Source organism: Corylus avellana, chromosome ca4, assembly GCF_901000735.1.
Source record: "Corylus avellana chromosome ca4, CavTom2PMs-1.0".
NCBI classification, from domain to species: domain Eukaryota; kingdom Viridiplantae; phylum Streptophyta; class Magnoliopsida; order Fagales; family Betulaceae; genus Corylus; species Corylus avellana.
Window position 1 is genome coordinate 17458399 of NC_081544.1, and position 12249 is coordinate 17470647.

The 12249-nt window shown below is 37.1% G+C and overlaps 1 protein-coding gene across 2 annotated transcripts; it reads left to right on the forward strand.

Moving 5' to 3' along the window:
* Positions 1-10616: 10616 nt before the first annotated feature.
* LOC132179990 (uncharacterized) lies at positions 10617-11613 on the forward strand. 2 transcript variants are annotated; one of them, XM_059592822.1, is made up of 3 exons: positions 10617-10981; positions 11072-11324; positions 11408-11613. In XM_059592822.1, exons 1-2 carry the CDS (start codon positions 10695-10697, stop codon positions 11286-11288), a joined length of 504 nt encoding a protein of 167 aa, XP_059448805.1. In that variant the 5' UTR covers positions 10617-10694; the 3' UTR covers positions 11289-11324; positions 11408-11613. The 2 variants fall into 2 exon arrangements, with proteins under 2 accessions (XP_059448805.1, XP_059448804.1); XM_059592821.1 differs by having other exon boundaries at positions 10617-11324.
* Positions 11614-12249: the final 636 nt, after the last annotated feature.

Below are 12249 nucleotides of genomic sequence, written 5' to 3' on the forward strand. Positions count from 1 at the left end.
ACATCTATGACCATGAGAACACCTAAGATTTTCGTAATCTAAATACCGAATTGCTGATGTTGCCCAAAACGCCAAAACGGTACCGTTTTGACCAATGAAAAGGTAGGTTTTAAAAAAAAGTTATAAAAAATTCATAAAAAATTAAGGGAGTGGCTGGAGCCACCTCCCATGGCCGGTCTAGGGGTGGACGAGCCACCCCCGTGGCCTTTGCGGTGGTCCAACGATCCCCAAGGTGGTGGCTACCCCTTTTGATTTTGATTTTGATTTTGATTTTTGATTTTTTTTTAGTTTTTTAATATTTTTAGTTTTTTTTTTAATTATTGATTTTTTTATATTTAATGAATTTTATATTATTTGTTTAAAAAATACTATTTTTTTATTCCCCAAAACAACCCCGTTTTGAGCAACAGCAATCATGCAGTAGTTTTCACTACCACATGGAAGCCGGATCCTCTCTTGATGTTCTCTTAATTTTAGGTGAATATTATTTTTTAAAAAAAATTAAAAAATTAAAAAATTAAAAAAACATAAAAAAAACTGGTTCTTATCTCTCTCACCTAGTTTTTAGAAAATAATATACATCTATGACCAAGAGAACACCTAAGATTTCCCTAATCTAAATTCACCTACACTCTGGAGTAAACATGACCCTAATTCATATTTATTGACGACTTTATTTTCTCTATTTTATTTTCTGTTCTTAGACTAAAGACATTAACAAATAAAAAAAAACAAAAAACACTCTTCAAAATATTAAATTTACTTTCACTTTTATGTGGCATAAGAAAACAACTAAAAACAAAAATGGCATTCAAAACACTAAAAGTCTTCAACGAACATATCTTAAATTTGGCTTTAACCTCCATATATTATATAGACTTATATTATTTCCACACAAAACGAAGAAAGCGAATTAAAGCATGTGTTTCACTAGTATCTTCTATGCACATACAGAAAAATTAAATGAGATAATGGTCGTTGATGCTGTACAATTCGTATGGGCATTGCTTAAGTTTTGAATAAGTTTTCCACTCCAATTGGTAAAGGGCACTTTCCACGAGAGCTTCAGATTGAAAAGCCGTGGTCCATGTGATTGGTAAAGTGAAGTAGGCTTGGCCAATCACAATCCAAACATTCTGTTCGATCATCCCCTTGGTGACCAAGTCTTTTAGGCAACACCTTTTTTCTATTGATCGTTGCTTTGGTCAAGAAGTGGTCATCTCAATTTCATCATTCTTTTGAGTTTAAACCTTGCCAAGCAAGGAGGAATATATCCCCATCATGGGATGTAGCCATGGTCCACGACATCCTTTCCCTCAAAAGATGCGACCAAAAATGCCATCCGACAGCCATCACCCAGCTCAAGATCGAGCCACACGCTCGACGCCATACATTCGAAGTAAAACACGTGGAGGAAGCAGCGGCGTATCTATTAGGATGCATCACACCTAACCACCAAATATCTCGGACACGTGATTGTCGAGTTCCATAAATGGATAAAATGCCAAAAATAACGGCTTCAATGAGTCGGATGAGGCAAAATATCTGAAGAATGCGCCATTTCAAGGAAAAGGAGGAAACCGAGCATCAGAATTCCCTTCTCTCGAAGCCTCGACAGAAGGAATTCAGGGGGTAACTGTTACACATAAAAATAATACCAAATGCAATAAGCCCAAGGCCCCATAGTCGGAGATAAAAGCCCATAATGATACTACAAGCCCAGCCCAGTGCCGAAGCCCATCATCATCGCTATTCTATATTGGCCCAGGATAACTTACTCCCACCACGTTTGCAGTGATCATCAAGCCAACAATCTCGAGGTCAAACATATGCATTAATCACATCAACGGTTACCCACACTCTCGGATACTCATTGATTACAGGAATAGTTGCGAATCACTCTCAGATTGACATTCATGATAACGACAGCCATTACGCACCATTTTTGGGATTGACATTGATTACAAGCATTCTCGGGTCAATTGTTGTGACAGTTATGCGCCACTCTCGGGATTCGCACTAACGACAGTAGCGGTTTCATAATAACCATAACGGCCAAGAAAACTATCACAAATACAATTATATCAACAAAACAACTTATGTTCACCAAGTGCGAATGGCCAACTATTTCCTCAATCCAAGTCATCATTGATATCAATGGCATCCTCTCCATAGCCACTAGCTACAAATGATAAAACAAACAATCAGTAAACAATATGATAGAATCTTATCAAGTCTTAATCATTGAGCAATGCCATTATGTAAACAAAGGTCATCATATTCAACAAATTCAGATTTATATCTACACCCCTAACATATTTTCGTGATCAAATCAAATGGACGTCACATTTTACAAGGACCATAGTGGTCCATCTCACGATGCCAAACACTTCAAATGTAAAGCTCTAACCCACATCCACCACAGAACCAACTAAGATATAAACCAAATTCAACAGGATTTGCAACATCATTAATGACAAACACTACAAAATATCCAAACTCTAGATTTAGAGGTGCACATATATATGAGGACAGTTCTAAAATCACATTGACCATTAAAAAATGTCATTACCTGATCCACTATCGACCGACGATTTCACAATCGTAAAGGGTGGGGAAGCTTTGTCTGGCACTGCCTTATATTGAGTCACGTCGGGCGCAAATCTCAATTGCATCATTTCCTCGAGCTGGCACAAACGGGCCTCAAACATGGCAACTTTTGCTGTCATTTGAGCTTCCATTTCCGCAAGCTGTACCGCCATATGAGCCTCTTTTTCAGCCAACTGCAAATCTTTCGCAGACATCTGCGCTGCCACCTACTGAGCTACCCACACATCTGTCTGCTCCCGCTCTACGGCCAATAGCGCATCCATCTGTGCCTTGTGTTATGCTCTCTCAGCCTCAAGTGCTTTGTCAAGAAAGTCTTGTGAGACCGCGAAGTGCTTGGGCTTCTGTGATCGTGCCTGTGATGGTGTATAGTATGAGTGTATGCTGCCCCGCACAGGTAGAATATTCGGTCCAACTTGTCGAACCCTACCAGCGTACTCAAGCTTATTTTCAATCGTCTGGGCGTACGCGTTGTTTGGCGCCCATCGTACCGTCCCCTCTGTCACGCTCGACGATGCTGCAAGGTCAGTAGGTATTAGCTCATCCATCCTCTCCTGTATGTTACATTAATTATTGGTGCGTCATATAACTATTAATCGTAAATAAATTATCACACACATATATAAGCAAAACAACATATGAAAGGTGAGTAGCATACACATCTCTCCTTGATTATGTCATTTGGATAATTACCATCCTTCTTCTTGTGTGTCTTAATGTACGACTGTGCTCCTGTAGGAGAAGTGCCCACAATTACGGTTTATAAGTATAGGGTAAATTACACACATACCTCCTCATGTGTCAGCCTGGCGAAGGCCGGTGCAGTGGGGCGTATTGTTCAATGCTCGCAATCTCTTCATATGCGCAGCATACTCCTACACAATTAAAAATCTTAATATGTGAGCGTTAACACAATTACAATTAATGAAACTAAACAAAATAATAGTATAACTCACACCATTTATCCAACAAGATCTCCAAGTCAAAAGGGTCGTACTCGTCGAGCTTTTCTTGCCCCATTCTCACCCGTACGGTATCCAGAGTATCGTCCGACTGAATGGCAAGATCGTCTTTTAATTGGTGCCTCCAAGTCCACAGCTTGACGCCCATATCTCGAAACACGTCATTTTTTACGGCTTTCATATTGCACTCGGGCGGGACGTAAAAGCCCACCTGCACAAGTTAAAAATTGATAAATTAAAAAAACAAAAAATATATATGTGTATATGTACACACACACACACACACACACACATATATATATATATATATATATATATATATTATCACAACTTAGAACGTATATATACATGCATTAGGAGCATTTGACATAATAAAATACACATACTATCATATAACATCTAGTTAAAACATACCATCAAGGCATCCCATATATCCTTCCTTCGTACGCTCCGGTACCTTCGTCCAGTCGTCCCCTATTCTAATATAATTTTCACTCCTTATAATCTTACCAGTCATCCGTCTAAATCTCAGTGTGCTAAATCCTACGCGATGCCATGAATGATTGTACTCGAGTACGATTCTTTTCCCGACGGGGACCCCTGGCAACCTGTTCTAGTCGTTAATGGTGAACATCTCTAAACAGGTGCTTCCATCTGGATTGATACCTAACACATTAATAATTACCGATGTTAGTTATTTCGAATTGAATACTAACTACAAATAATAAAGACGTATATATTGGTGTTCTAGGCATATATTCTTACTTATCGTCCGGACCTGGTGAGGGCCTACCCGTGTAGTGCCCCGAAATTTTCAAAGTTATTTAAATAGATTATTTTGATGATGATGTTATTTTGATATTCATTTTAGCCTATGATTTTAATTCTGGAGAAATTTATGATATTACAGAGAGTGGTAATTAGAGAATGGTAAGAAGAATTGTAGATGGATAAATGTAGGTATAATAGTGTTGGTAGATGGAATAGTAAAATGGAAGGTAGAATAGTAAGGGAAGGTAAAATAATCAATGGTAGGTATAATAGTATTAGTAGAAGGAAGGTAAAATTGTAGATGGATAAAGGAAGGTATAATAGTGTTGGTAGATGGAATAGTAAAAAGGAAGGTAGAATAGTAAGGGAAGGTAGAATAGTAAATGATAGGTATAATAGTATTAGTAGAAGGATGGTAGAATTGTAGATGGATAAAGGAATGTATAATAGTGTTGGTAGATAGAATGGTAAAATGAGGCTAAAATTGTAGATGGATAAATTAAGGTATAATAGTGTTGGTAGATGGAATGGTAAAATGAGGCTAGAATTGTAGATGGATAAATGTAGGTATAATAGTGTTGGTAGATGGAATAGTAAAATGGAAGGTAGAATAGTACTTAGTTTTTCCTTATAAATAGAGCTCTTCTCCTTCACAAATTTCACCACTCATCTCCCTTCTCTTCTACATATTCTTCCTTCTTCCGTTTTCTACTCGGTCTTTCTTCTTTCTGAAAGTGTTTACACGAAACAGAGAGAGAAAGGGCGAGACAAAGCGTTGCAAGAAAGAAAGAACACGAGAGAGAACAGACTTGAGAAATTAGTTTCAAAAGATATACTAGTGGTGTTAGTCAGATTGGAGCAACTAGATCCTTCGGACCACTTTTTAGCTTCAGTCTAGAAGAAGTAAATTCACTACCCTTTTTAAAACTACTTCATGTCATGCTATTTATTCATTCTTGTATCAAACTGTAAATGATTATTTTATTTACCTGTCATGGAGATATGTTGCATGCATGAAGGATTTCTAAAAGAATTATTTAGAAAGTTTCTATTTCTTTAAATGCTTTCTAAGTACACAAGTTTATATTTGGAAAAGTTTCCATTTTTGAGAAAAGAAAGTTGAGAAATGATGATGATTATAAGAAAGAAGAATGATGATAAACCCTCCTACATGTTGCCCTAAGATGCATCAAAAGAAGTACAAAGAAAAGTACAAGAAATGAGTTAAATGTTTATGAAATGAGGGCACGTGTATGGAGGAGAGTATTTTTGGCCCCAAGATAAGTAAATATGAGAGTTCGGTACCAATACTCGGATGGAGGTGAAACCACTGAAGGAGGCTATGCCAGAAGGTGGTATTCTATCAACAGACCGTTGAGTGTACCAAGAAAAGAGTTAATTGACGGTTGGGCATAGCTGTGGCCACAGTTCAGTGCCATGGTCACAAGGACCCGCAACCCTCGTACACAGGGGTAACAGTGTACATGGGCCATAATATGAGAAAATGATAATATGATTTACAACGATGATATATTATGATGATTTACAACAATGATATACTATGATGATTTACAAAGATGATTTATGACGATGATTTATTACTAGATGTAATAGTACGTATATGCTACGGGAGATGCAACCGTACATATATGTATTATTATGGCTGAATATATATTTATTTGTGAAAACGATTTTCAAAACTGAGAACAAGGAGTAAAACTATTTATGGTTATGGATTTTACTTGCTGGGCCCCTTTTGGGCTCATTCAGTTTTATTTCTTGTTTTCAGGTAGAAAGGACACTGGAATAGGATGCCAGAATGGGGGCGGGAATAATTATTAACGTTCACAATCTTTTCATATCAGTTATTATAATAATATGATTTTTCCCAACTAAAGTTTAATGTTTCCTAATTTCGCTTGTAATAATATCTCTTGAAGAATGTTTTATACATTGATCATATCCTTTAAAATCAAGTACTCTGATAGACCTTTTAGATATTTGCAAAAACTTTTGTTGAGTAAGAAGAAAAGTGGCAAACTCAGCCTTAACGGGTTGGGGATGTTACAAATCGGGCTAGAGCAGTGTCCTCGAGCTGCAAGTCATCCGTCGCACCTATTCCACCAGGCAATTAACCATCCTAACCGGGCCTAGTCGTGGTATGAGTAGAAACCACCGGAACACCTTCACCGAATGTTTCTTACTCGCCGATATGGGTTGAGCATCCTCATCTAAATGGATTGCATCATTCCATTTAGATTTTTCATAGACGGTATATGAATCTAACTCCTTATTGCCCTTCCAGAATAACATGCAGTCATTACGACACGCCGGAATCTTCTCATACCCGAGTCCCATGTCCCATAGACCGCAACACCTTCACCGGACGTTTCTTACTCGAATATATGGGTTGAGCATCCTCGTCTAAACGGATTGCATCATTACATTTAGATTTTCCACAGACGATATATGAATCCAACTCCTTATTGCCCTTCCAGAATAACATATAGTCATTAAAACACGCCGGAATCTTCTCATACCCGTGTCCCATGTTCCGTAGAAACTTTTTCGCCTCATATGTATTAACTGGCAAAGTTTCATCACTCGCAGGCAGCAACTGATTGATGAATTCAAGGAAAGATGAAGATATCGCGTTACTAAGTCCACCAACACACTTCAAGTTGTACAGATGTAAAGTTGCACTTAGTTTGTTATGTTTGGTCCCAGCATGAAGTGGCTTCTCTGCCTTTTTAAGCAGGTCGTAATACTTTAATACTTCACCCTCTTGCACCACGACCTAAGTCTCACAATTGTCTTCCTTGACTTCGTGCATACCGAATAAATCACGCAACATAGCGTGCATGTCTCCACCCTGATCTATGCTTGCACCCGCATCTGCGGCCTGACGATTCAAATTAGAGCCTGTAGCCGACCCCGTACATGCTTCTCACCGTGATAGTACCACTTTGTGTATGTAGTCATTATTCCTTTACCACCTGTCAAGTGGTCGAATACAAAACCGGGCGGGTGATGCTGGTTATTTCAACACATCTTATAAGGGCAATAAATGAATGCATCAGGGGTTGTACAGTTACTAAATGCAAAGTCCACAAACAATCTATACCCATCTCTGTATTCCCTCGTACCCCTAGACTTTGTCATCCAAGTCTTGTCCATTTTTCTCTACGTACATTAGGCACAAATATATAATACTAAAAATAACAAATAAATACACACCCTTAATCTAAATACAAACCAATTAATATAGTACAAATTTAAAGAAATCTAGCTAGGTTTTTCATTTTTTTTTTTTAACATGTAATTTACATGATGTAAAGTTGCAAAACCTAAACAACACCAAAACTAGTCCATATTTAAATGCATTTAAACTAGTCCATACAAAAAATACAAAACATGTACATACTATACCTACCAAATAACTCACACAAATTTATATATTGACAACTGCATTTCTTATTTGTCAATCATTAACCATGCATATTAATTTCTTCAAACCCCAAATGTTGCTATTTCTAACAAATTAAACTCCAAATTTAAATGCTAGAACCGTTAAACACTAAGCAAACATATATAAATGCATAAATACATAGGAAATGCATATATATATGGAAAAATACAATTTTGCCCTCCAAACTATCAACCATTTCCATTTTAGCCTCCTAATGTTCAAAAGTGATAAAGTAGCTCCTCAAACTATCAAAGCGATTTGGCCACTCCGTTAGTCAACACCATCAAATTGGATGAAAAATGCAAAACAACGTCGTTTTTTGAGGTTAAGTTACTAAAATGCCCTTTTGGAAAAAAAAAATCAATTAGAAAAATGCCCCCCAAAAACGACGTTGTTTTGAGGAATTTTGGAAAAAGAAAAAAAAAAACAATTTAAAAATTGCCCTGCAAAACGACGTCGTTTTGAGGGGGGAAAAAAAAACAGTGGTTAGGGGTGGCTTGTCGGCCACCCTATAGAGCCACCCCCAGGCCATGGGGTCGGTACAGGCGATACGGGCAGGGTGACGGCCAACCACCACAGGTGCGGGGTGGTTGCCCGACCACCCATGGCCTAAGTTGTTGCGTGAATACACCTAAACCACGGTTTTTTTTTTTTTTTTTTTTTTTCTCTCAAAGCGGCCGTGCGGCACGGAGACATTTCAAATTGATTTTTTTTTTTTCGAAAAGGTATTTTAACAACAACTTATACTTTGTTTATGGTTTCAAGATTTTCCATCCTTTTATAGTAAATGACTATCAAAGTGACAAATTATTTAGTAGTTTGGTGGCTCTCACTGGCTGTCTCAAAACTAAAATAGAAATGACAGTAATTTGGGGGGCTAAATATATTACCATATATATATAATACACACATACTGTCCCGGAGAAAATCTCGGCCGGAAGAGGAGATGGAAGCGGGCGGAGAAGCGCGGAGATGAAGATATAGCAGCAGTAGTAGAACAGCCCGTTAGAGAGAGAAGAGCAGTATAAAAAAGAGAGAGGTGACTACTACGATGAGAATGGGCGGTGTGAGTGAGAGAGTGAGTGTGAGATATGGAGTGGGGAGAGGCGATGTGACAGGCGGAGATATTGGTGACGGTGGCGGAGAAAAAATGGAGTGGGGTGTGGAGGAGGAAGAAAGGAGGAGGGAAAAGGAAAGAGAAGGAGCTGGTATGGGGATTCGTGTCCAGATGGGGTTTAATGACGTATCAACATGTGACACGTCAGGAAATTCTTGACGTGCCACATGTAGCACAAACTTACCATAAATAATTAAATTACCACAATCAACTTACCATAATTAACCTACCTTAAATTAATCAACCCTTTTCTTCAAAAATTTATTGACGTGCCACATGTAGCACGTCAATAAAGTTTTTCTTGACGTGTCATTTTTGCCACGTAATTAATTAGTGACGTGGCAAAAAGTGTGTTACTGTTTGCCATGTCAAAAAACCCATTGTCTTTTTGTAGTGGGTCATCATCATTACATCCACCACTACACCTATAAAAGGGTACGAAAGTCAAGGACATAGGTACATAACTCATTCTCACTAGACACTTTACATAACTCAGAAAGAAGCTAACTTTAGCATTGGATGAGGATTCGCCGGAATACCCCCGGCGTATTCTCTTAATCCCACTTTTGACTTGCAGATTAAAAGAAGGAGTGATGCCAAAGTTACGATCTCGTCCCTTGAGTCCACCACACTGAAACTGTACCAATAGATACTAAATAAAAAATTGTTAAATAAGACACTAAATATAATTGTATTACCTCTGTACAATATGTGAATTTAACATTTTAAATTGTTTTAGGGTGGCTAGCATTGTTAAAATAATAGACCAAAACTTTTCAGACTTTTTATTGTTTTTTAATGTTGTTTAATTCGATCTAGCCTATCATGACCTTAAGGCAAAAATAAACCGTATTTAAGGAATTCTTCTACACCCTTTCATTTCATTTTTTTTTTTTTAAAAAAAAAGAAAAATTATTTTTCACTATTATTATTTACAGTTTTTGCTATTCATTTTTAAGATATTTTCGCTAAAATAAAAAATTATTATAAAAAACATGGCGCGGGTTTGAAGCTAGTTTCTTATTAACGGAAGAATGAGTTTTATTTCTAAATATTTTTGGAAAAATGGAATAACGACTTGAAGTCATGGACATGTAATAAATGATTATTCACACACAAAGAGAAGAAAACAGACGTGTTTTTCTAGAATCTTCTATGAACATAATGAAATATTAAATGAGATAATGGTTGTTGATCGATGCCGTACAATTGACATGGACACTCCTTAAGTTTTGAATAAGTTTTCCACTCCAATTGGTAAAGTGAAGTAGCTTGGCCAACCACAATCCAAACATTCTGTTCATCCCCTTGGTGCCCAAGTTTTTTAGTCAACACTTTTTCTCTATTGATCATTGCTTTGGTCAAAAAGTGGTCATCTCAATTTCATCACTCTTTTACTTTAAACCTTGCCTGCCAAGCAAGGAGAAATACGGTCCCTCTCTTTTGTTTAGGATTGGTCCACGACACCACATCATCAGAACTCAGTGACTTTGCTGCTGTGACAATTGAGTGATCAGGAATATAGTAAAAGAAATTCAGATTTAGAAAACGGGAATGACAAGTAACAACGTTGTGATTCCCTCAACTTATTTCCTAAGTTTAAGGAAGCTGCAGCATGCTCTTGTCTATATATAGGTTGCTCATGAAAGATTTTTAAAAACCACTACTATGTTGCTTCCATAAACACAGAAATCTCTACTCTCAATCTCTTCTGCACATTTATTTCCAGTACTTCATATCCTCTAAACTTTTTTTTAAGCCTCCACAAATGGCTTCATCATCAACCTCTGTAAACAACATTGACTTAAGCTTTGCTCCTACAGTACAACTCAATGTTATGCCTGATGCACATCCTGACGTTCCTACTATACACCCCGACATACTTGTTGTACATCCTGACATGCCTGCTGTACACCCTGATGTATGGCAGCCAACTTTTACTTTTGATGATCGTCCTATCACCATTCACGATACTGTCAAGCTCCACGATTCTACTGCTATGGCAGTGGCTAAAGGTCTTGCAACTCCACGGGATCAAACATTGTTGGCTGATAGGTCTGATTTTGACGCTATTAATAATTCCTTGGCGTATAGTATCCAAGGTGCTGCTTCAGTTTCTGACATGGCACGACGTTTGAGTGACAGAAATGTGGAGATGAAAATCTTAAGAAATCAAGTTGGGGCCTTACAGCAACGGCTCAAATACTACAAACAAAAACACGTGAATTTGAAGAAGAAGAATACAAAGCCGAAAAAGCTGGTGGTGTTGTTCGCAGAGGACCGGGGAGTAAAAGTGGTAGAAATGGAGAAGACTGCCAGACATCTCCAGCAACAACATGAAAAGCTACAGGTAGATGTCTAGGAGTGTCGCATGTCTCTCGGCCCAAGCTCTAATCAGGTAACTCATTTGAAATAAATATTCTTTTTGATAATTCAAATATCTATGATTCTGCTCATACTAATTAAGTTCTCTCTTTGCAGAAGTGATCTCTTGGAGCAGCTCTGTGAATGCATCCGCTCGTCATTGCTACAAGTCTCTTTATGCAACAACTTTTTTTTTTTTATTCGAATTAATGAACACTGGTTTGTAATATTATAAGGAGCTTGCTCTCCAAACATTTCCTTTTTGCTTTGTAATCATAGTAGCTTCGTACATGCACTCTATTTATCAGGTTAATTATACATGAATTTATGCATGCACTCTCTTTGTACATGAATGCTTTTAAAGCTTTGTTATTCATGGCACTATGATTTATTCTAAATTTTATAACTTTTCAAGGTCTATGATACATTATAATAAAGAAAAATTTGATGGAATTACACTTTTAAGTTTTATGTCAAGATAAACACCATGAACATGAATGTAACAACATATGTGTGCTATATAAATGAACCCTTTTTTCTTTTTTTTCTAATATCATATTTACTTAATTTATAGTTTTACTTTATTTGTTTGGAAAATTCAATTCAATAAATATTTGTTCAAGAATTTAAATATTATATATATATATATATATATATAGTATCAACAATTATAGTTATACATAAAATAGAAAACCAATGCACATGCCATTCACACTAGTAATCTATATAAACACTTAAAAACACTCGCAAACACGCAAAGTGACAAAGAGAAGAAAACAGATGTGTTTTTCTAGACTCTTCTATGCACATAAAAAAATATTCCCAGGGACAGTACTACTGCTTAAGTTTTGAATAGGGGTGTCAAGGCGGTTACGGTTAACGGTTATTGGCAATAACCGCTAACCGTAACCGCCTTAGCGGTTAGTAAATTTCACTAACCGCAACCGCTAACTGCCTAA

Excerpts from the sequence above, each read along its gene's own strand:
- LOC132179990 (XM_059592821.1), top strand. The coding sequence starts at position 10,695 with ATGGCTTCATCATCAACCTCTGTAAACAACATTGACTTAAGCTTTGCT.